The sequence below is a fragment of the Dendrobates tinctorius genome, unplaced genomic scaffold, assembly GCF_039654945.1.
Source record: "Dendrobates tinctorius isolate UK_male_01 unplaced genomic scaffold, ASM3965494v1 ptg000388l, whole genome shotgun sequence".
In the NCBI taxonomy this organism is placed as follows: Eukaryota; Metazoa; Chordata; class Amphibia; order Anura; family Dendrobatidae; genus Dendrobates; species Dendrobates tinctorius.
The window spans coordinates 1,272,902-1,298,565 of record NW_027362054.1 but is presented as its reverse complement, the minus strand read 5'-3'; the positions used below and the strand labels follow the sequence as shown (position 1 = coordinate 1,298,565).

Below are 25,664 nucleotides of genomic sequence, written 5' to 3'. Positions count from 1 at the left end.
CTGCATCATGGCGGCTCAGTGAGAGCGAAGTAACAACGTAGGAAGTGAGCAAAAGGCCTGAACAGAGAGGCAGGAGGCTGAAACCTCGGGGTGCCGAGGGAAGCTGCGGTACCGGATGGTAATACTTCCCAAACTCTGAAAATAGGTAAGAGTATAAGCAGTGTGTACAGGGCCACCGTCCATAGCTTACCTGTGTGCTCATGGTGGTAGCAGCAATACACTACTTGTTTGGCCGTGGGACCAGAGCTCTGCAAGTCTTTTTGTTCAGCTCTAGTCACAGAATTGTGACACCTGCTGATCAATGGTGATTGCACATCACACCTACCAATTTTCTTAAAGAAATGGGTCTATCCCTATTATATGTTTTATCTATGCATTAAAAATGATTGGGTCGGAGTGGTGGAAAGTTGCTCCACTCCCTGAATAATTTTAAGTACTGGACAACAGGTACATGAAGTGGAGCGCCTTACTGAGATTTCCATCCTAATTCCTTTATTGCATTTATTAAATTTAGATGGCCGGGGAGCTGACTGACAAGCGGGACCGCGATGGGTCACCATCAAAGGAACGCAAGCGCTCTAGGTCCCGGTCTGGTGAGAGAGACCGTGATAGGAAATCTTCTCCATCAAAGGACAGAAAGAGACATCGTTCTAGGGAAAGAAGGCGATCTCGCAGCCGCTCTCGTTCTCGATCTAAGTCTAACGAAAGGTAGGTCCTGACGAGATCACTACATGTTTGAAGTTCTGCATAATGTATATTTTATTGAAATAACTAGCTACTATCAATTTACTATGTTTTTATGTATTGCTAGACCTTAATAGTTTTCCATAATGCATTGTTTCATCACATCAGAGATTACTTTGACTATGTCTAGATGATCTTTGTTTCTGCTAATTTGTTCCGAAGGGATAGAAGACAAAAAGATAGAAAGAAAGATGGAGGACGAGAGAAGGACATCCACCGTCGTGACAAAGACAAAAAAAGATCAAGGTAAAATTGTTTTGGTGACTTATAAATGAGTATGCGTTCTAGCTCAGTACCTGATGTGAAAACCTCATTTGTGAGGCCACTTACATTCCTAATACTGATCATTTATTTGTAGAAGTCCATCACCAGGCCGCACTAAAGATCAAAAGGTGAAAAAAGAAATCAAAAAGGAAAATGAGGAAGATGCACCAGAAAAAAAGGCTAAGGTAAATGCTAAAGCCCTCAGAAGTAGAGCTCACCAAAATTTCCTTTATGTTTGTGGTAACCTTTAGGCTGTGCACACTTGCGGAAATTCCGCAACTCCCTGCCGCAGGAAATACGCATGCGGGATTCCTGCGAAAAACTAGCGTTTTGCAAGCGTAATTAGCTTGCAGAATGCTAGCGTTTTCCAAGCAATCTGTAGCATCGCTTGGAAAACTGACAGGTTGGTCACACTTGACAAACATAGTGTTTGACAAGTGTGACCAACTTTTTGCTATTGATGCTGCCTATGCAGCATCAATAGTAAAAAGATATAATGTTAAAAATAATTAAAAAAAATAAAAAATTGTGATATTCTCACCTTCCGGCGTCCCCCTGCAGCCTTCCCGAGCCTCGCGATGCTCCCGGCAACTCCCGTTCCTTCGATGCCTTGCGACAATGACCCCAGATGACATAGCATCACGCGAGACCGCTACGTCATCACAGGTCATTGTCGCAAGGCATCACTAGGAACAGGACTTGCTGGGAGCATCGCTGAGGCCTGGGAAGGCTGCGGGGGACGGCGGAAGGTGTGAATATCACGATTTTTAATTTTAATTCTTTTTTGTTTTAACAGGGATATGGTACTCGGTGCCTGGAGGAGAGTCTCCTCTCCTCCAGACCCTGGGTACCATCTGCACATGATCCGATACTTTGCGCATGGTGGGCATAGCCACATGTGTAAAGTAAGCGGATCGATGCATTCCTATGTGTGCGGAATCTCCGCGATTCTGCACAAAGAATGAGCCTGCTGCGTATTTTTCCACGATGCGATCCCGCCACGGAAAAATACGCCGCATTAACAATGCCATTGAATTCAATGGGTTGCATTTTGTATGCGTTTTCGCGGTGAAAAAACGCTTACAATCCGCAACGTGTGCACATAAAATTAGGCTTTATTTGAATTCAATTATAACCCATTTTTGTGTATTTTATGGGAAAAATACTGCTGTTCTGCAAAACTTGATATTTACACGATGTATAAATACTATTTCAATGTTCCACTTCTATTTGGGGTGATCAGTACTGTACACTAACAATGAGGAATACTTGTGTGTCTCAGGTGCAGCCGCTTTCTTTGGAAGAGTTGTTGGCGAAGAAGAAAAAGGAAGAAGAGGCAGAATCTAAGGTACGTAACTTTCTCAGAACTGGTGAGTTCTGGGCAGTTTTGTAGTCTGTTGTAAACTTTAGGCTTTTGATGTGTATTTTGTGAAAGAGGATTGCTGGAGCTTAAAATTGCTTCACTGCAAAAATATTTTTCTTTGATATTATTTTCAGAATCAGCTAAAGGAACACCCAGGAACTAAAAACACTAAAGGGAGCATCTATGTAATGCACAGACCCCTAAACTAGACATAACACAGTAGTGGTGATTTATTAATCTGACTTAATTTACATAAGAAAAAAAATTTGTCTTACATTTAGTGATGAGCGAACGTGCTCGGATAATGTGTTATCCAAGTGTGCTCGGGTGTTATCCATGTATCTTGGGCATGCACGGGTAATATATTAGAGTCCCTGCGGCTACATGTTTTGTGGCTGTAGACCGCCTCAACACATGTCGGGATGGCCTGTTTGTTAGGCAAGTCGTCACTTCCCAAGACCCATAGTGTCTCCATTTTTCGTGATCTGGGGCTGGGTGTGGGCTTAATTTTTGCATACTGAGATGATTTTTTTTATTGATACCTTTTTGGTGTAGATATGATGTTTTAATCACCTGTTATTGCATTTTAATGCAGTGTTACCGTTTACCGATCAGATTAATTTTTATATATTGATAGATCAGGCGATTCTGAATGAGGCAATACCAAATGTTTTTTTTTTAATGGGGAATGATTTGAACTTTTATTTTTTTTTTTTATTTTTAAACATTTTTTTTCTTCCTTTTACACTTGCTTCAATAGTCTCCATAGGAGACTAGATGCTGTGATCATCTGGACAGCGCTCATAGCGATCTGGCAATGACAACCACAGTCATTCCCTGCAAACCCAGGGCTTTCATGGTGACCTTTGTTCTTGTGATGCGCTTCCGGCGCAGTTGTGTTAAATGCCGCTGTCAAGAGAGTCACAGCGGCATTTAACATGTTAACTGCCATGGGTAAATCGCCCGTGGCTGTTGGGGGCACATGTCAACTGTTCAAATCATCTGACGTGCTGGAAAAGTTGCGAGCTCATTGCCGGAGTCCGCAGCAAACGGGGAGCTCATCTTGGATGTACCTATACAGGGTGGGCCATGTATATGGATACACCTAAATAAAATGGGAATGGTTGGTGATATCAGCATCCTGTTTGTGGCACATTAGTATATGGGAGGGAGAGAACCTTTCAAGATGGGTGGTGACCATGGCGGCCATTTTGGATCCAACTTTATTTTTTGAAGTGGGAAGACGGTCATGTGAAACATCAAACTTATTGAGAATTTCACAAGAAATCAATGGTGTGCTTGGTTTTAACGTAACTTTATTCTTTCATGAGTGAGTTACAAGTTTCTCTTTGTTTACAGCCATTGACATGTCGCAGAGGTTAAAATAATTTGGATCAGAAATAGCCGACTTCAAAATGGCCAACATGGTCACCACCCATCTTGAAAAGTTTTCTCCCTCCCATATATTAATGTGCCACAAACAGGAAGTTATCACCAACCATTCCCATTTTATTTATGTATATACATGGCCTACCCTGTAGATTCAAGGTGGTGGTAAAGGGGTTAAATATTTTGTATAACAAGCGAAGTACATTTTAATCAATAGATCTTGAGATAAGTTCCACAATTGAATGTGCAGAGATAATGTTATAAATGTAGCCCCTTCTATGTCCGTACAGGAACATGGCTTGAACATACTACAGCTCCTGGCCAGGGGAGGAAGCAAAAGTCACTTATAAGTGAGAATACAGACAAAAGAGATCATAGCTGCTACTTTCTGAGGCAGCACATTTCCCTGCCTGTTTTATCACAGGATTTTGATTCTGCAACATTTCCACCTCTCTGAGGTCATCATAAATCAAGTCGGTGACATATGAATTTGGTCGATGCTGGAGCTACTATGTCACTGACTTGATTTATGATGAGCTCAGAGAATTGGAAACTCGTCAGAAACACTTGATCCTGTGATAAAATGGGCAGGGAAATTTGTTACCTGAGAAAGTAGCACCTGCGAGCCTCTGCTGTGTCATCTTTATACTCTCATCATAAGTGAATTAAGCTTCCCAGCTCTTGGCCAGGAGCTGTGGTAATCATGAACTGGAGCAGCTCTACATAGTCGGGCGCAGAAATAAGATGGTACACAGCAGGGGCACACTTATAAAGTTATCTAAAGCCACCGTTACACACAGCAATATCGCTGTAACATCACCGATTTTGTGACGCAGCAGCGATATTGCTAGCGATATCGCTGTGTGTGATACTTACCTCCAACCGGCTCCCCCGCTGGTTATCGCTGATCGCGTGAGAACGTCCTGGACCATTTCTCGTCAGGTGCTTCCTGTGGCGCCGACGAGCGACGCGTGGACACGAGCGGGATGACGTCAGGATCGCCGCGTCTGACAGGTAAGTAGCGACCCCCGACCCCTGCTATGTCGCTGGTGAGATCTGCCTGTGTGTCAGCTCACTAGCAACCACTTAGCGATGCACCAGCGATCCATATCGTTGTCGGGATCGCTGGTGCATCGCTAAGTGTAACGGTACCCTTAGAACAGAAACATTTTTCTCGTTCGCCTTATTGGGGGACACAGAGACCATGGGTGTATGCTGCTGCCACTAGGAGTCTGACACTATGCAAAAAAAGGTTAGCTCCTCCTCCGCAGTGTACACCCCACCGACCGGCAGGGATTTCCTCAGTTTAGCTTAGTGTCAGTAGGAGGTGGACACGGATCTTTCATTAGACCCATATCTACCTCGTCGTGCGTCGTTCCTTTACAGGTTCTACGGAGGGATACAGAGTGAACAGTCACATCTGTACTCCCACATGGAGTCTGCGAGTACGGCGTGTATTGCCACCCCGTATCCTTGCAGTTCTCCGCGACAGGACCAGCAGCCCAGACGGACGCCGACACCAAGACGTGCCAGCGACTCCAGGGGTCCTTGTCGCCAGTCTCCCACCCACTCGCCTACCAGAGCCTGTCGGTTGGAGGAGACACAGGAGCTCTTCAATCCAGGTAATGGATCGGGGATGGGTGAGTATGGCCTTTTTTATTTTACCTGGCTGCCCATTCCCGACGGACAGGGGGTCCTCTTCATTGGCACAGTGATGCGGGCGCTGCGGTTCTCCGCAGCCACCCTACGGGCACATCATCCTTATATTGCTGCCCTCCGCTCTTCCCCTTCCCTCCCCCCTTTCTGGGGACAGAGAGCACAGGGCCTCTCCCTCCCCTTCTTCCATGCTGGGAAGTGGCTTCCAGCGGCGGCGTCCTTGTCCCGACCTCCGCGCTGACCCCCTGCTGACAGGCGGCCGCCGCAACTAATTTAGGCCCCGGCTTCTGTTCGGGCCTACCGCAGCGTCGCGGCCACGCCCCCCGCCCCTTTCTTCTAAGCGGGCTTTTCTCCCGCTCTCCCCAGGCCCTCCACCCGCCTTTCCTTCTCCTGCTCAGCCTGTTATGGCCAGAGGGCAGCGATTGGGTAACCCTGCGGCGAGCTCCGCCCTTCCCCTTCTGGACGCTCGCTTCTCTACAGGCAGGCACCATCTTCACAGCCTGTCAGCCGGACGCACATCTCCGGATATCCAGCAGCCTGTGCTTTGGGGACACCGGTCCGTGAGTAGCTCTGCACTGCAGACTGACCCTTCTCCGCCTTATGTCCCCCAACCTTCCGGCACTACCTCAGGTTTTCATTATGTCTAACTCAAAATCTGATCGTACCCGCTCTATGGCCCTCCCCTGCACCCTAGTCAAGTTCTTTGCATGTTCTTCGTGCAATCGCAAACTTCCCTCAGGTCAGTCCTCTCCCCTCTGTCTGGATTGTAGCAATCCAATTCAGTCGGACGCCGCCCAGGAGCCATCTACGGCTCCAGGTGAGAGTGAACCCCCCATGCCTGGCTGGGCCTCCTCTCTATCTCAATCAGTGGCAGACCTCACCAAGGTGTCTCAATCCCTAGTTGCCGTTCTGGATAAGTTGCCCCTGGACACTTCGGCAGAGCCCAGCAGGTCCCAAGAGATTCCATCTGAGTCAGCCAGCGTTAGTCGCAAACGACCCAGGCGAGATCCCCAGCCGGAATCCTCTCCTAGCCCCATCTCACCGCATAGCCCGTCTCAGCAACCTCCCTCTCGGGCCTCCTCTCCCGAGTCAGGTGAAGCGTTTTCGGACAGGTCATCTGAGGGGATTTTAGAGCTGGATTCAGACCAGGATGCGAACATGAAGGTCACAGTGCAGAACCTCATTGCAGCGATCCATCATACCTTCGATATTGCTGAATCCCCTGTGAAATCCTCAGATCAGGAGGTTTTATTCAGACGGGCAGCAACTCCCTCCAGGGCATTTCCTTTCCATTCCGAGTTTGGAAAGATTTTTACCAGGGAAAGAGAAGATCCGACCAGACGCTTTCAAAGAGGGAAGCGTCTCGGCGTACTCTATCCGTTTGCTAAGGAGCTCACGGACAACTGGTCTGCTTCTCCCTCGGTGGATCCGCCCGTGTCCAGGCTTTCCAATAACACGGTTCTCCCGCTTTCAGGCGTGGCGTCCCTAAAAGATTCTAATGACAGGATTATAGAATCCCTGGCAAAGTCTGCTTTCGAAGCGGCTTCAGCGGCGGTATGTCCAATCTTTGCTTCATCCTGGGCAGCAAAAGCCATAGCGATGTGGGCAGACGACCTCCGTCAGGGCATCCTAGATAAGGCGCAACCGGAGCGTTTGGCCGATCTCGCCAATCAGATCTCCCATGCGGGGGACTATCTTCTTTCCGCTTCCTTGGATGCAGCATCCTGCGCAGTTCAGGCGTCAAGCAACGTAGTTGCAATTCGACGTACTATTTGGCTAAAGGCCTGGCAAGCGGACTTGTCTTCTAAAAAGTCCCTCACTAACCTGCCTTTTCAAGGGGTGCGCCTTTTTGGGTCCCAATTGGACCAGATTATTAAGGACGCCACCGGAGGCACGAGTTCACTCCTCCCTCAGTCCAAGCCTCGCAGACCTCCACTAAGGCGTCAGTTTCGACCCTTTCGGACTTTCCGCCGTTTCAATACGGCGGACAACTCCTCCAATCAACAGAGACCGCAGGCACGCCAGGATAGGAAGAAAGTTTCTTTCAGACCCACTCCTTCCTGGCGATCCCACTCTTCCCAGGGCAGACCGTCCAGATCTAGATCTGGACGGTCTACATCAGCATGACTATCGTCGGGCACCCGAGGGGCCCTTCCAATTGGGAGGTCGACTTCTTTTCTTCAGAGAAGTTTGGCTGGCCTCCGTAGAGGACGCTTGGGTCAGGGAGGTCGTATCCTCAGGATACAAGATAGAGTTCGTCTCTCTTCCACGGGATCGTTTCTTCGAATCCCGGCCTCCAAAAGATCCAGCCTTGATCCCAGGGTTCTCTACAGCTATCGCCTCTCTTCTCAGTTCTGGAGTGATTGTGCCCGTTCCCGAATCGGAGCGCTTCACAGGGTTTTATTCGAACCTGTTTGTAGTGCCGAAAAAAGACGGCGCAGTTCATCCCATCTTGGATCTCAAGCTGCTCAACAAGAGAGTCCGCCTTCGCCACTTCCGAATGGAGTCGCTTCGCTCGGTCATCGCTTCCATGGAGGAGCAGGAATTCATGTGCTCAATAGACATCCAAGATGCCTATTTACATGTTCCAATCTTCTCCGGACATCAGAAGTTTCTGCGTTTTGCGATTCGGCAGCACCATTACCAATTCGTCGCACTGCCCTTCGGTCTCGCCACCGCTCCCAGAGTCTTCACGAAGATCATGGCTGCGTTGATGGCTTTGTTGAGAGTCAGAGGTCTCGCTCTTTTTCCGTACCTCGACGATATTCTGATCAAAGCTCCCTCATTTCAACAGGCTCACCAAAGTTTGTTAATCGTCCTGGACACTCTTTCCAATTTCGGGTGGATCGTCAACAGGAGAAAGTCCTGTCTAGTTCCTACCCAACATTTGGTCTTTCTAGGCCTACTGTTCGACACTCGTCGGTCAAGGGTCTTTCTCCCTCAAGAGAAGATCCTTTCCCTGCAGCAGTAGGTACGATCGCTGCAGAGCACACTATCCCCGTCCCTCCGTACAGCCATGAGGGTCCTGGGAAAGATGGTGGCGGCGATAGAGGCGGTTCCCTTTGCCCAATTTCACGCCAGACCTCTCCAGCAGGCCATTCTGTCGAGATGGAACAGGTCGCCTCTGTACCTGGATCGCCCTGTCCATCTTTCATGCCGGATCAAGCGGTCTCTCAACTGGTGGTTGACGTCACCTCTCATCCTATCGGGTCGATCCTTCCTTCCCATTCACTTGCAGATAGTAACCACAGATGCCAGTCTCCTCGGCTGGGGTGCAGTGTTCCGCAACCACACTGTTCAGGGTCGATGGTCGGATCGGGACTCAGCACTACCGATCAACGTTCTAGAGATTCGAGCGATCCATCTGGCTCTCGTTCACTGGGAGAGGCTTCTCAAGGGACTGCCTGTTCGGGTTCAGACAGACAATGCCACAGCGGTGGCATATGTCAACCGCCAAGGGGGAACACGGAGTGTCTCAGCCCTGGCGGAGGTGTCCAAAATTCTTCTTTGGGCGGAGATTTCCGTTCTGACAATTTCCGCTGTCCACATCCCTGGCGTAGACAACTGGGCCGCCGATTTTCTCAGCCGCGAGGGTCTCGCGGCGGGAGAGTGGTCCCTACATCCGCAGGTGTTTCATCGGCTCTGCCTTCGGTGGGGAACCCCGAATGTAGATCTCATGGCGTCTCGCCTCAACAGGAAAGTCCCACAATTCGTGTCCAGGTCTCGGGACCCTCTGGCAGTGGGCGCCGACGCCCTGGCCGTTCCTTGGTCCCAGTTCGATCTTCCCTACCTGTTCCCTCCTCTGCCTCTTCTTCCCAAGCTGTTGAGGAAGATCAAGGCAGAAGGAATTCCAGTCATTCTCATCGCCCCGAATTGGCCCAGAAGGTCTTGGTTCGCGGACATTGTCAATCTTCTCGCGGACGCTCCCTGGAAGCTTCCGGACAGAGCAGATCTGCTGTCCCAAGGTCCGATTTGCCATCCCAATTCTCGGCCGCTCATTTTAACGGCGTGGCTGTTGAGACCGAGGTTTTGAAACGAGCTGGATTTTCCGACCAAGTAATTCAGACCATGATCCGAGCCAGAAAGCCATCATCTTCCAAGATCTACTACCGTACTTGGAAGGCCTATTTCACTTGGTGTGAGACCAATGACATCGCGCCCATGTACTTTTCGCTCCCTTCAGTCCTAGCCTTTCTCCAGGCAGGATTGGAAGCGGGGCTTGCCCTCAGTTCCTTGAAGGGGCAAGTTTCAGCGCTGTCCATTTTCTTTCAGAGAACGTTGGCTTCCCGTCCTCAAGTCAAGACCTTTCTTCAGGGCGTGGCTCACACGGTTCCGCCGTACAGGGCGCCCGTGGATCCATGGGATCTTAATCTGGTTCTTGAGGTTCTGCAAGGTTCTCCCTTTGAACCTCTCAGGGAAGTTTCCCTTTCTCTTCTTTCTTGGAAGGTGGCCTTTCTGGTGGCCATCACCTCCGTCCGGCGCGTGTCGGAATTGGCAGTTTTTTCTTGCCGCTCTCCCTTTCTGGTGCTTCACCAGGATAAGGTAGTTCTGCGGCCTCCGCCCTCCTTCCTTCCGAAGGTGGTGTCCTCGTTTCACCTCAATGAGGATATCGAGCTACCGTCCTTCTGTCCGAGTCCAACTCATCCCCGAGAGCGGTCGTTGAACAAGCTGGACCTGGTTAGGACAATAAGAGTCTATCTGTCTAGGACGGCTTCCTTGCGAAAGACAGAGTCTGTTTTCATTATTCCAGATGGGGCGCGGAAAGGTCTCCCGGCGTCAAAGGCCACTATTGCTCTCTGGATCAGATCGGCAATTTTGGAAGCCTACCGAGTTAAGCGTCGCAGAGCCCCTCTGGGGATCAGGGCCCACTCTACTCGGGCGGTGGGTGCCTCCTGGGCGGTACGCCACAGAGCTTCCGCGCTGCAGCTTTGCAAACCTGCAACATGGTCATCGGTTCACACGTTTGTGAAATTCTACAGAGTTCACACCTACGCTTCGGCGGATGCCAGCCTAGGTAGAAGGATTCTGCAGGCCGCGGTGGTGAGTCCGCTGGCCTGATGGAAGTTTGTTTCCCACCCCAGGGACTGCTTTTGGACGTCCCATGGTCTCTGTGTCCCCCAATAAGGCGAACGAGAAAACAGGATTTTTGGGTTGCTTACCGTAAAATCTGTTTCTCGGAGCCTTCATTGGGGGACACAGCACCCTCCCATGTTCTACAGCTCCTGTTCTTACTTTGGTTGAATGGTTACAGTTGAGTTGTTTGTTCTGTTTTCAATCTATTCTGTTACTTCTCCTACTGCTTTCTCACTAACTGAGGAAATCCTGCCGGTCGGTGGGGTGTACACTGCGGAGGAGGAGCTAACCTTTTTTTGCATAGTGTCAGCCTCCTAGTGGCAGCAGCATACACCCATGGTCTCTGTGTCCCCCAATGAAGGCTCCGAGAAACAGATTTTACGGTAAGCAACCCAAAAATCCTGTTTTTTTTAACACGTCTAAGTGTGAAAATTATTGATATACCAAGAGCTATTAAATGTAGTTTGTTCGTGGGAAAAACTCTCTTGGATTGCCCTATCTAATATATTTTGGGAAATGTACAAAGTGCCTTTTTCTGCAGGTTTTTGGGGTTTAAAAAAAAAATGAAAAAACAACTCAGAAAATTCTTTAAAGAACTGTCCTATTGTTTTCAATGGAAAAATAACTTGCTGATCATATTTGGCGCCATTGTGTCTTTTAAAAGTTTCAGGCATTTTCAGCTAGGAAGATGCTAAATGCTTAAAAGACAAGTCAATGGAAAGACGTTTTTATAGCACGTTCCTTGCAAAACAAACTAGAGCTTTCTTCATTGATTAATGGAGTTCTAAAACATCTGGAAAATGCTTTGGAAACAAACAAAACACAAAAAATGCTACAGTTTTACAAAACACCAGAGAAAAGGAAGATTTCATGTTTTTGTCTGATGGGAAAAGGACCCAGGATAAACATATCCTTTCTGTTTTATTAAATCAGCCCCATCGTATCAGTTTGTTTCTGGAGTGTTCCTACCTTTAACTTTGGCATTAGAATGAATTGATTTTAGGCTTTATTAATTACCGTAATGTATGTATGATCTCGCTTTTTTTTAGCCAAAATTTCTTTCCAAATCCGAGCGGGAGGCTGAAGCTCTGAAACGGAGGCAAATGGAGGTTGAAGAACGACAGAAGTTGATGGAAGAAGAACGGAAAAAAAGAAAGCAATTTCAAGATATTGGAAGAAGGATGATGGGTAATGCGATTTGCTTTGATCTAAACTATATATAAAATGCAATTATTTTATTCTGTTTTTTTTTTTATTTGATCAGCCATAATCAATTAACTCCAAGTTATATTACTGATATGTGATTAGTAGCTTTTTATGTCTTTCTGGTGGATCTCTATCAATAAGCTGGGCATACTCATTCATTAGCTGTTATTGCTGCTTCTGCCATTTCATCCGTTTGCTCGGCCCAGGAGGTTACCTTTTCAATCTAGTATTTCCATTTTCTATATCACAGCTTGTTACTGTCTTCAGTGACTATAGATTACTATGGGCTTAATGTGGTATTTTTTGCCAGGTAACCTCAACTTTATAGGTTTCCAGCTTTATGCTGCCCTGACCTTTGCCTGCAGATAGAGTATATTGAGGATATGATGCTTGCAAAACTTTGTGGTTGGATCAAAATATGCATAAACTATATTAAGAAAGTTGTAACACTAACCATTTCGTTCCATTTCATATTTAGTTGTGTAAGGGCATGGGCATACATTGGTTTTTTAAGTGCATAAAAGCACAAAAATCTGCTGGAAATAGTCAGTGTTGACAGGAAAAATGCCTTAAAAAATGTGTTTTTTTTATTTTTTTTTTATACTTGTGCCTTTGATGTTTTTAATGGATAAACGCTGAAATAATGGACTTGCTGCAGATTTGAAAAAGCGTATTGATGGTTCAAATCCATAAGGAACAAGTAACCAGCATGTGCATGAGAACTCAGAAATCACATTTACTTCTGTAAAGTACAGTGTTTTTTCTTCCATTGAAAAATGCACTGCAAAAATGTAGTGTGTGAACAAACCCCTCCTAAGTCTGCAGTTGTGTCCATTCATTCTCAATTTGTCTTGCTGTTTGTGTTGCCAATTTGTAGAGGATCCTCAAGAAAGGGAGAGAAGAGAGCGAAGGGAGAGAATGGAGCGAGAAAATAATGGCAATGAAGATGATGAGGGAAGGCTAAAAGTCAGAGAGGAAAAGGATAAGACCAAAGAACTCCAGGCAATAAAGGTACAATGAGTTACATATGTATTTGCTGTTCTTGTTATACATACGTACTATATTTTATCATGGATCGTTGCTAAACTTGTGTCACTGGTTTCAAATGGATGCACAGAGCTTTGTGTGTGTTTGGATTGTTATTCACCAATAACATATTGAAGATTCAACCACGCCACATTACTAGCAGTATTTCTAGTGTAGAATATTCAGAGGTGCACATTGATGCGAAACTTACTGCAATATGTGATATGAATGAGTCTTAATTTGCTTGGTAAAATAATGGATAAAAAATTGATAGGATAAAGGAAGTACTAGATTAGTTCTAATGCGTTTATTAATTTACATTCATTCAAAAAAGTGATCAGTTTGTTGCTTGATTAATTTTCCTTTTTATTTAGGAACGTTACCTTGGAGGTATAAAGAAGAGGAGACGTACGCGGCATTTGAATGACAGGAAGTTTGTGTTTGAATGGGATGCATCAGAGGACACTTCAATAGACTACAACCCCCTGTAAGTGAGGCTACTAGTGCACATCATTATTGGGAATTTCTTACTATCGTGATTAGTGGTACGTCCTAATAATGCTAGCAGTATTCTACATTGAGATGAGATATATTCATCAGAATAATGACCGCAGACTTCTTTCATTAAAAACTATAAAACTAATAAAAACATTGTATAAAAAACAACTTCTGCTTGTAATCTTTCTTCCAGGTATAAAGAGCGACATCATGTTCAGCTTCTGGGCCGTGGCTTTATCGCAGGTATAGACCTTAAACAACAGAAGCGTGAACAGTCCCGCTTTTATGGGGACCTTATGGAAAAGAGGAGGACCTTGGAGGAGAAGGAGCAAGAGGAGTAAGTAGAATAGGAAGACTAGTTCTGATTTCCACAGTGCAGACTCGGAGCATTAAAGCTGGTTGGTACCTCAACTATTGTGTCAGACCAGTTGTATGCCTTCATGTGTTCTAAAAGGATTTTTGTAGATCAGCAACGCTATAATTCACTTGTCACGGGCAGATCATACATTAATGCTCACATATGTTGTACACACACTCCTGATGTCATAGCCCCAACATATGCAGTATGCAAAACTGACATCTCACACATTGGACATTACCAGGGTGCGGCTGCGGAAGCTCAGGAAGAAGGAAGCCAAGCAGCGCTGGGATGATAGACACTGGTCTCAGAAGAAGCTTGATGAAATGACAGACAGAGATTGGCGTATCTTCCGAGAGGATTACAGCATCACCACCAAGGGTGGCAAAATTCCCAACCCAATCCGCTCCTGGATCGATTCCTCTTTACCACCACACATTCTGGAAGTTATTGACAAGTGTGGATACAAGGTGTGTGATTTATGTATAGGAATGTGTGTTTATTCTAGATGGATATAAAGGTTTACAGTTTATTGAGCTAGATAATTGACAGTGATAAAAAATTGTGCCTGATTTGTTACTGCTGGGCAGTCAAGATGCACATTAGGTTGTTGGGTACTTGACTGGCATTTATCTAGTGCACAAGGATAGCTATTGGGTAATCTGCTAGTATAATACTGTGGAAACTAGGAACATTGAGAAAGCAGTGTTATATTTATTTTTTACTCTTCAGTGCACATAGGTAAGTGTGGAAATTGCTATCATTTTATGTACTATGGATGAGGAGAAAGACATGATATATAAATCCTGGAACTATGGACAGCATGGAGCCCTGGTCTGAAAACCTGGGGTACGAAATAGTCATTTAGAGTTTTGTGTGACATAACAGTTTATGACAAGCTCTAAGAGGGTCAGAAGAGCACACCAAATAGGACAATACCCTCTGGTAAGGGATAGGTATTATCAATGGTAGCACTCACCTAAAGGTGTGTGCAGCACAACACCTATGAAGGCGTGGAAAGGCGCTGCTGCTGCCCCGTGGCTGGAAGAAAATGGTTCTTCCAGAGGTAAATGGCAAAAATGAATGCTGACACGTTTTAGGCGGGTATTTAATAAAAACCGTTTTGGATTCCCAAGGCTCTTCATTCTCACAGTGCTTCCCACCTAAACGTGCCAGCTTCCATTTTTTCCAACACAACAGTTTGTCACTAATGTGGGCCTCTCCTTTGGAAAGGGTTTGTCCTATGTCCCTCGCTTTAGCATGAACAGCTGAGCCAGGTGCTGATGACTTCATGTCTACAGATGGATGCCAGGACTCGTACGAGATCATCAGGTGTCATTCACCTGTTCTGTTCACAAAAGTTGACATATGCATATCCCTGCACATATCTGTAGTAATCAGGTTAACCGGGCAATTGAACCCCTTCATGAGGTCAGTCATTTCTAATAATTTCATAGTAAGATTTTGTATTAGGAGAAGAGACATCCAGTCATGTCATTAACCGCTCGTTTTGAACATTTTACCCTCTTTGTTTAAAAAAAAAAATAAAAAAATCCTAATTATGATTTTCTACATTTTGTAGGAGCCTACACCAATTCAGAGACAAGCCATTCCTATTGGCCTACAGAATCGTGACATCATTGGTGTGGCTGAGACTGGCAGTGGTAAAACTGCTGCCTTCCTCATTCCCCTGCTGGTCTGGATCACAACTCTGCCCAAGATCGACAGGTCAGACATATCATTATCTTCCCATCATGTGATGTTAATCTTGCTAGTTTGAAATATAATTGGATGAAACAAATTACAGGTTATATCCCAAATTGTGCAATTCTGCCTAAATAAAAAATGCTCCACATTTTGTAGGATTGAAGAGTCTGATCAGGGACCATATGCAATTATTCTGGCACCAACCAGAGAATTGGCTCAGCAAATTGAGGAGGAAACAATCAAGTTTGGAAAGCCCCTGGGCATTCGAACTGTAGCCGTCATTGGTGGTATTTCTCGTGAGGACCAGGGATTCCGGTTGAGAATGGGCTGCGAGGTGAGTCTTGCTTGTTTTTTTACTCCTTTTGGAAAAGTTTGGTCTAGTTTTAAAAGTAAAACCGCTGTGATATGCAGTCTCATGGGGACTGAATACTGCTATTCTGAAAAGGACATTGGGGCATTCTACAGGGAAGGCGCTGGGATTTTTTGTCTTCTATTAATAATTGATTATACAACTCGCTCTCCCCTGGGCTCTCATGTGGTGTTGTGACACGTGACATTGGTGCCCAAACAGTGCTGGCGTCACTGTCTCCACCTTGGGACGTTTTGATCGGCGCCGTCACGGGAGGCGAGTATGAGCTTTATTATTTTATCGTGACCAATCGAGAGGTATGAGAAGAAGTTGTCCAAGTAGTGTAGAACGTCGTCTTTAATTTTTCCTTCAACTACTGGAGGCTGCCATTTGCATTTGAGGGTGTATAAGTGTCTGGGCTTAAGAGACTGCTCAGTGCGTGCAATGACGGGAGCTGCCTAGGGGAAGAGGTGCCAGGGAGCGGTGGTCCCGGGTGAGTATCGGTGGTGGGGAAGAGTGATCACCGCTCACTCCAGACCTGTTCAGAGCACAGCAGGGAGATCATCCATCTTCTGTGCTCTGAACACACAGAATAGGGGAGGGGGGGTGACATCACACATGTGAGCAGGCCACGCCCACATTTACTGCAGTCGTAATGTGAGCTGGTTGTACACTAGGTTTTCATGGCGAATTTCAGCAGCTGCTCCCCCTAGTGTTCAAAAGTGGAAATACCAAATTTTTAAATTATTTTTCGTTTTTTTCTTAATTAAAAACAAATTATATATATTTTTTTAAAGTTAAAATATAATACTTGACTTTTTTTTACAATTGTTGAAAATGTTTTTTTTTTTTTTTTTTTAAACCCCTTCACTACCAAGGGTGGTTTGCACGTTAACTCCCGGGCCAATTTTTACAATTCTGACCACTGTCCCTTTCTGAGGTAATAACTCTGGAACGCTTCCATGGATCCCAGTGATTCTGAAATTGTTTTCTCGTGACATATTGTACTTCATGTTAGTTGTAAAATTTCATTCATATAACTTGCGTTTATTTGTGAAAAAAATGGAAATTTGGCAAAAATTTTGAAAATTTCGCAATTTTCCAACTTTGAATTTTTATGCTCTTAAATCAGAGATATGGCACTCAAACTTAATAGATAACATTTCCCACATGTTTACTTTACATCCGCACAGTGTGGGAACCAAAATTTCTTTTTGTTAGGAAGTTATAAGGGTTAAAAGTTGACCAGCGATTACTCATTTTTACAACACCATTTTATTTTTAGGGACCACATCACATTTGAAACCATTTTGAGGGGTCTATATGATTGAAAATACCCAAAAGTGACACCATTCTAAAAACTGCACCCCTCAAGGTGCTCAAAACCACATTCAAGAAGTTTATTAACCCTTCAGGTGCTTCACAGGAATTTTTTGAATGTTTAAAAAAAAATGAACATTTAACTTTTTTCACAAAAAAAAATTACTTCAGGGTCAATTTTTTTTTTTATTTTACCAAGGGTAACAGGAGAAATTGGACTGCAAAAGTTATTGTGCAATTTGTCCTGAGTACGCTGATACCTGATATGTGGGGAGAACCACTGTTTGGGCGCATGGCATAGCTCGGAAGGGAAGGAGCGCCGTTTGACTTTTTCACTGCAAAATTGGCTGGAATTCAGATTGGACGCCATGCCACGTTTGGAGAGCCCCTGATGTGCCTAAACAGTGGAAACCCCCCACAAGTGACCCCATTTTGGAAACTAGACCCCCCAAGGAACTTATCTAGATATGTGGTGGGCACTTTGAACCCCCAAGGGCTTCACAGAAGTTTATAACGTACAGCCGTACAATTAAAAAAAATCATATTTTTTCCACAAAATTGATCTTTTCACCCCCAATTTTTATTTTCCCAAGAGTAACAGGCCCCCAAAAGTTATTGTGCAATTTGCCCTGAGTACGCTGATACCCCATATATGGGGGTAAACCACTATTTGGGCACATGGCAGAGCTCGGAAGGGAAGCAGCGCCATTTAACTTTTTTGGCTGGAATTGAGAGAGGACGCCATGTCACGTTTGGAAAGCCCCTGATGTGCCAAAACAGTGGAAATCCCCCAATTCTAACTCCAAACCTAACCCTAGCCTAATGGGAAAATGGAAATAAATAAAAAAAAATTTATTTTACTATTTTTCCCTAACTAAGGGGGTGATAACGGGGGGTTTGATTTACTATTTATGGCGGTTTTTATGTTTGGCAGCTGTCACATGCTAAAAGACGCTTTTTATTGTAAAAATAGTTTTTGCATCACCACATATTGAGAGCTATAATTTTTCCATATTTTGACCCACTGAGTCATGTGAGGTCTTATTTTTTGCGGGACGAGTTGACGTTTTTATTGGTACCATTTTGGGCACGTGACAACTTTTGATCGCTTTTTATTCCGATTTTTGGGACGCAGAATGAACAAAAACCAGTGTTTCATGAATTTCTTTTGGGGGGTGCGTTTACACCGTTCCGCGTGCAGTAAAATTGATAAAGCGGTTTTATTCTTCGGGTCAGTACGACTACAGCGATACCTCATTTATGTCATTTTTTTTATGTTGTGGCGGTTTTATGCAATGAAAACAATTTATATAAAAAATAATTATTTTTGCATCGCTTTATTCTGTGAGCTATAACTTTTTTTATTTTTTTTTTGCTGATGATGCTGTGTTGAGGCTCGTTTTTTGCAGGACAAGATGACGTTTTCAGCGGTACCATGGATATTTATATGCGTCTTTTTGATCATGCGTTATTGCACTTTTTGTTCGGCGGTATGATAATAAAGCATTATTTTTTGCTTCGTTTTTTATTTTTATTTTTTAAGGGGTTCACTAAAGGGGTTAACTAATGGGACAGTTTTATAGGGTGGGTCATTACGGACGCGGCAATACCAAATATGTGTACTTTTATTGTTTTTTTTGTTTATTTTCAAAAAATGAATTTATTAGGGAATATTTTTTTTTTTTACTTTATTGTAATGTCCCATGGGGGACATCACTGTCCTGTGACAGATCGCTGATCTGTCACGTCACAGATTGCTGTGACAGATCAGCGATCTGTCACAGGCACTGCTGCAGGCTTCCTCATGCCTGCGCTCTGCGGACAGTGAGGAAGCCAGCTCCCTGCAGGCCCCCGAAGGTCCCCGTCGCCATATTGGATCCGGGGACCTGCAGGGAAGGCGACCCCCGCAGCGGCGCTGCACATCGCACTGCTGTGGGGGTCGCAGGGAAACACGGAGGGAGCCCCCTCCCTGCCGATGCTTCCTTTAATCCCCGGTACACCGCGATCATGTTTGATCGCGGTGTGCCAGGGGTTAACGTGTCGGGGGCGGTCCGTGACCGCCCCTGACACATTATCACAGCTGACACCCAGCACAATCAGCTGACACCCGGCCGCGATCAGCTGCGCTCCCCCCGTGAGCGCCGCTGATCGCATTAGACGTACTATTCCATCCTTGGGACTTAGGTCCCAGGTCACATGGACGGAATAGTACGTCCAATGTAGGAAAGGGGTTAGTGGCACCTTTCTTTTAAGGCTTTCACTTGTGAGACTAGTGTGCATTCTTTTTTTGTGCAGTCTCTGTTCTCTACTGCAAAGTCTTCCTACACGCACATGGTATTGAACTTTTCGGTATAAAGAGATTTTTATTTTCTTCCCTATAGATTGTGATTGCCACCCCTGGACGTCTGATTGATGTGCTGGAAAACCGCTACTTAGTCCTGAGTCGATGCACATACGTGGTACTGGATGAAGCTGACCGTATGATTGACATGGGTTTTGAACCGGACGTCCAGAAGATTTTAGAGCACATGCCAGTCACCAATCAGAAGCCTGATACAGATGAGGCAGAGGACCCAGAGAAAATGATTGCCAACTTTGAGTCTGGAAAGCACAAGTATAGACAAGTGAGTTTGGATCTTAGAATTTTCAGCCTTTTTGTTATCCTGTGCTTTGTGTAACCTTTGGATAATCTCACGTTGGTTTTTTTTTTAGACTGTCATGTTTACAGCAACCATGCCTCCAGCCGTGGAGAGGCTGGCCAGGAGCTATCTTCGTCGTCCAGCAGTGGTGTACATTGGTTCTGCTGGTAAACCTCATGAAAGAGTTGAACAGAAGGTGTTCCTCATGTCTGAAGGAGAGAAGAGGTGCGTCCCTCCTCCCCCCACATACCTTGACTCCCATTATATTCCATGTCTAATGTAAAATGCATGAAGATTGTGAATCTGGGAACTAAAAGTAATTTAAGTATACTTTTTCTATAAATTTCTGTTGATCTTTGCTTGCCTCCTATCACACAGGAAGAAATTGCTCAACATCCTGGAGAAAGGTTTTGATCCACCAATCATCATCTTTGTCAACCAGAAGAAAGGTTGTGATGTACTGGCCAAGTCACTTGAGAAGATGGGGGTAAGTGTTTGGCTGTGTTTTTCCATAGGCTATATTACTAATGCCAGCTCAACTGACTTTGTCGTAGACATGTGGCCAAATGTATGATTTTTCACTATATGTCAACAGTTCAACATCAAGTGTATTAGCCTCTTACATGTGTTTTGTTTTTCACAGTACAATGCTTGTACGTTGCATGGTGGTAAAGGACAGGAACAGAGAGAGTTTGCTCTGTCTAATCTTAAAGCTGGAGCTAAGGATATATTGGTAGCTACTGATGTGGCTGGTCGAGGTATCGATATTCAGGATGTCTCCATGGTTGTTAACTATGACATGGCTAAAAATATTGAAGGTAAGATCATTTCTATTATGCTGCAAAAATGAATATACTTTTGTAACTTAACAGGAATCTGTCAGCAGGTTTTTGGTATGTAATCTGAAGACAGCAGGCGATAGGGGTACTTCACACTAAGCGAGATCGCTGATGCGTCACCGATTTTGTGCCGCAACTGTGATCTCGCTGTGTGTGGCACGCATCAGAGACCGCCCCCCCCAGCCGGGTATTGCTGATCGTGCAGGAATGTCCTGGGCCATTTTTTTGATCGTTGGTCTCCCGCTGGCCAGCGCGCATCGTTGCGTGTGGCAGCGGGAGCCAACGATCAGCGAGCTCCCAGCGCTGTAAGCAGACGCTGGGAGCTGGTATACAGGGTAAATAGCGGGTGACTTAAGCGCGCGTGTCGCTTAGTTACCCGCTGTGTACCCTGGATACCAGTGTGCTTGCGCTGGGAGCTGGTATCCAAGGTAAACAGCGGGTAACTAAGCGGGTAACTATTTACCCTGGTTACCAGCGTCCTAGCTGGTCCTGATCACTGGTGAGTTTGCCTGTGACTTTATCACTAAGGCCTCTTTCACACATCTTTTTTTTGCCATCAGTCACAATCCGTCCAAGTGTGACAAAAACGGATCCTGTGAAGATTGCAAAAAACTGATGCACCGGATCGTTTTTTTTGACAGATCCGTCGAAGCTAGAGCTTTAGGAATTTAAAGGAACAGGGTTCGAGAGAGAGAGTTTTTTTATGTGCCAGAATTCCGGGCATGCTCAGTTTGAAAAGACTGAATCCGTCACTGGATTCCTTTTTTTGACGGACAGTGACGGATCCTGCGCCCATAGGCTTCCATTATAGCCAACAACGGATGGAGCTGGATCTGTCGCTGTCTGACTTTTTGACGTACACAAAAAACTTTATTTTGTCCGTTGTCTCCGGCCGACGGACAAAGATTTTCCGACGGATGAAACGTGTGGCCATCCGTCAAGATCCGTCGCTAATACAAGTCTATGAGAAAAAAATTACAGATTGTGACTGATGGCAAAAAACTGATGTGTGATAGAGGCCTAAAAGATTAACACTGCTCAACTACATTAGTCCGGCAACGCCCCCTCCTGTGATGAGCACCTCACTGTCTATAGACATTGTATATATAGAGCCTGGGGTTAGCTTTCTCAGCTCTGCTTAATTTTAAATCTAAAAGTTCTGATTATGTCAGAATGGCTGCACCCAGAAATCTAAGTGACACATCGTTGGATTCAGCTACTCTTTGCCTACATTTTCTTGCTCTCAGATGAGGTAGCAAAACCTGCTGACAGATTTCCTTTAAGGGGATTTTACATTTTTCATAAGAGATTACCTATCTACATGTTGGGTGAGAGCTACGAGAATTGTGGTCTGAGCACGAAGATCCCTACCGATATCTAGTACTAGGGACTTGTGTTCCCCGTTTGAATGGCAGTCATTCACGTGTGGTTGATCAATCTCTATGGTGCCTCTGGAAGCAAGTCTTTCTTTCTGTTTCTAGAGACTGACGCGTATCCCCACAGGTGAAACTCGACCAATCTAATGCTAGAGTTACGTAATTGCTCCTAGTAACTATAATACCCTTTTAAATTAAGGAGCATTAAGTAAAAAATTATGTATTTCTGGTGTCTGTGCATGTCACGTACACATCACAAATTTATCTTCATACGAGAACTATCAGTATGTAATAGACTGCTATTTTATAGAAGATTACTAAAAAATTATCTCTGCATCTTCAGATTATATCCATCGTATTGGTAGAACTGGAAGAGCCGGTAAGAGCGGTGTTGCCATCACGTTCCTCACCAAAGAAGACTCATCTGTATTCTACGATCTTAAGCAGGCCATCCTTGAGAGTCCTGTTTCTTCTTGTCCTCCTGAGTTTGCCAACCATCCTGATGCCCAGCATAAGCCTGGTACTATCCTTACAAAGAAGAGAAGGGAAGAGACAATCTTTGCTTGAATTGTGTCTGGATGCATCAAGAGCTGGCCTTCAGCGATTAACTGCTGCTTCCAGATTTTATATAAAGCGTGTCGGACATTAGATACTTAGGGAAATTGTCACCAGTGACTGTTTTACTTGTTAGGAGATGACCAGTGCTTTTCTGGTTATAATACAATAAATGTGATGATCCCTCTGCATTGGCCAATGTAAGTACATGAAACAAGGAATGAAACCTCCACATAGGTCTATTTTCTTCTTTCTCATACACTGATGGGGATGGAGTTGTCAGTACTGTCAGTGCTCTCCAGTTGTCATCTTTATGGGCATCATCCATAATTTTTGTATAACGAATACCTATCATGATTTGTGAAAAATGAAGATGAATTGACATATATAGAATTGATTCACTATGCACAAAAATCTGTCTCAAAATCTGGAATTGGGGCTTTTAGAGGAACAAACAGTTTGAATGTTTTTTTTTTGTTTTTTTTTAGAAAATTGCTCCAAAACCAATGATCAATTTACATTTTTTAATCCCAATATTCACTTGTTTCTGAAGATTTTTTTTAAACAATGGTCCCCTTTTTTATTTGTTTTAATATTTGCTGTTATCTTTTAGTTTTCATGCCACGTAATGACTGTGCCCTCATCTGTATGATATCCGGCTTATTCCAGGTCTGCCCACCCACAGTATTGTAGACTGCTGTAAGTGGCTTATTACATGATGCAGACACGTGCCACACAATGCATTGTGCATGCAGCATATATTGATACATATATCCATTACATTTGTGACACTTTTGTATAGTGATTGGATTTTTTACAGCACATTCTCTTGCATTTTATTTATTATCAAGAGTACACTTAAAAGCTGATCATTCCCATTAAGGGAAAAGTCAGACGGCCGTATAATTCGCTTAACAATCACAACGCAATTCTCGGACTGGCTATAGGCTCTCCTGACGTGGGCGTGACAGCATTGCCTATTGTCTTTTATACTGATAACAAGTTCAAACAGGTGCCATTACTACAGGTAATGAGTGGAGGACAGAACAGCCTCTTAAAGGGAAGGTATCGTGTTTGTAGATTATTAATAAATCAATGTAATGTGGCATAACATGCTGTTATAACCAAGTTTTGATTGCATTTAAAACATATTTTATAGGAGTTTTAAAGAAGGCACTGGGGACTGACATCTTGCTTTCACAGTAGCAGCACGACACTTTCAGTGTCATAATAGAGCACCCCATGGTCACAAGAGATAACAGATGGACATCGGCTCTATCTATTATAATGGAGATGTCACTGCTGTGAACTGGGCACTGTCTCTCTCCCATCAGTCTCCATATCTCTCTCAGCCAGACTACATGTATCTCTCACCCCCCTCCACAATACGGCCATTCACTACAGCTCCTGCCCTTTCCAACAGGGCAGAGCAGTGCGCTTGCGCCACAGCCATTACAGGACGGGAGAAGAGGACGTCATCGCATGAAGAAGGGAGGCTTTGGACCGGAATGCTGTAGATAAGCCCCCCGATGTCTATGCCGGCAGCTGCAAGCCAACAAAGAGGTGACAGATTCCCTTTAAACCCGCCATCTCCGCCACATGTACCGCGCGGTCATTATTGGTCTGGATAGATCAACTGGAACAACAGATCAAAGGGAAGGTGGCGAGAGATAAAATCTTACAGGCAGTTCCACTGGTCAGAGGGGCTGCATCATTCTTAGCCGATGCGTCGGCTGACTTCCTACGTCTAGCAGCTAGATGGGCTGGCCTGGTAAATGCAGTTTGACGAGCCTTTTGGCTAAAGCGGTGGAAAGGGGGTCCACAGTCTAAGTCGAAACTTTGTGCAATCACGTGCCAGGATGAGTTCCTGTTCGGAAAAGTACTTGATGATTTACTCACAAAGGCAGGAGAGAGAAGGAAGGGATTCCCTAATCAGTCTCTTCCTACAGGAGGGCGTTTAGGGTGGCAGTCAACCTGGCCGGTCAAGTACGTCACTTCCAATTTATGGCGATGCCATTCGGCCTTTCGATGGCTCCTCGAGTATTCATGAAAATAATGCTAGAGGTGATGGCTTATCTCCGTCAACAGGATACACTGATTGTACCCTACCTAGATGATTTTCTGGTGATAGGACAATCGGCCTCCCAATGTAAAGAACGCCTGTCTAACACGATTTCATCTTTACAGGCCTTAGGATGGAATGTCAATTTCAAAAAATGCAGGCTGGTTCCAGAAACCCTCCAGTCCTTCCTTGGATTACACCTGGACTCCGTCAGAGGTGTCTCCTCCAAGAATGCAAGAAACTGACTATAATTTCAAAAGTCAGTTCAGCAAGAGAAAGGCCTCACATGTCTCTGTCTCTGAGGAAGGCTATGTCCCTTCTGGGGTCCCTCACCTCTTGCATTCCAGCAGTTCAGTGGGCTCAATACCATACCAGAACCTTACAACAGTAGGTTCTAAATATACAGCACTATGGTCGAGGCCGTCTAGATAGAAGGATCACCCTCTTCGAGGAGGTGTAAAGGTCCCGTTACATTTAGCGATGCACCAGCGATCCCGACAACGATACCACCCGGTCAAGATCGTTGGTGCATCGCTAAATGGTCGCCAGTGAGCTGGCAAACAGGCAGATCTCATTAGCGATGCAGCAGCGGTCGGCACTTACCTGTCACACGCAGCGAGGGTGATGTCTTCCGCCCGCGTCCATGGAGTCGCTCGTCGGCGCCAGCAGGAAGCCGACGACGAGAAATGGACCATCCTGTTCTCGCACGATCAGCGATATCCAGCGGGGAGCCGGGTCGGAGGCAAGTGTCACATGTAGCGAGATCGCTACCGATATCGCTGTTGCGTCACAAAATTGGTGACGCTTTAGCGATATCGCTATGTGTGAAGGGGGCTTTAGATTCCTTCTCTTGGTGGTTAGATAAATATAATCTATCCAGGGGAGTGCCATGGATGATAAAGCCCACCAAGATAATCACCACTGATGCTAGCCCAGATGGGTGGAGTGCCCATTTCGGGGATAATCTAGCTCAAGGCCTCTGGGACACTGTCGAGATAGAATACTCCTCCAACTGGAAAGAGTTAAAAGCCGTTGATCATGCTTTAAATTCTTTTCTTCCCCAACTCCGAGGATCTCGCGTAAGAATCCTTTCAGACAATACGACAGTGGTCGCATATTTAAATCATCAAGACGGAACGCGATCAGAAAGTCTGATGTCTACGACAAGAAATACCTTCAACCTAGCAGAGGTCAACTTGTTATCTCCGACAGCTCTACACATTAAAGGTGAACAAAATAC

At 45.1% G+C, this 25,664-nt stretch overlaps 1 protein-coding gene across 1 annotated transcript; it reads left to right on the top strand.

Moving 5' to 3' along the window:
- Positions 1 to 6: 6 nt before the first annotated feature.
- Positions 7 to 22,594, top strand: DDX23 (DEAD-box helicase 23). Its single transcript, XM_073563412.1, has 17 exons — positions 7 to 145; positions 515 to 708; positions 907 to 990; positions 1,103 to 1,193; positions 2,291 to 2,356; positions 11,539 to 11,677; positions 12,573 to 12,706; positions 13,096 to 13,208; positions 13,413 to 13,556; positions 13,822 to 14,047; positions 15,160 to 15,305; positions 15,441 to 15,618; positions 19,335 to 19,577; positions 19,666 to 19,817; positions 19,971 to 20,079; positions 20,236 to 20,410; positions 22,151 to 22,594. Exons 2-17 carry the CDS (start codon positions 515 to 517, stop codon positions 22,372 to 22,374), a joined length of 2,418 nt encoding a protein of 805 aa, XP_073419513.1. The 5' UTR covers positions 7 to 145; the 3' UTR covers positions 22,375 to 22,594.
- The last annotated feature ends 3,070 nt before the right edge of the window (positions 22,595 to 25,664 follow it).

Bases quoted from the DNA above. Each gene is read 5' to 3' on its own strand.
- DDX23 (XM_073563412.1), top strand. From the start codon at position 515: ATGGCCGGGGAGCTGACTGACAAGCGGGACCGCGATGGGTCACCATCA. The intron at 13,209-13,412 runs GTAAGTGAGGCT...TCTTTCTTCCAG, and splicing joins TCAATAGACTACAACCCCCT to GTATAAAGAGCGACATCATG. The intron at 15,619-19,334 runs GTGAGTCTTGCT...TCTTCCCTATAG, and splicing joins GGTTGAGAATGGGCTGCGAG to ATTGTGATTGCCACCCCTGG.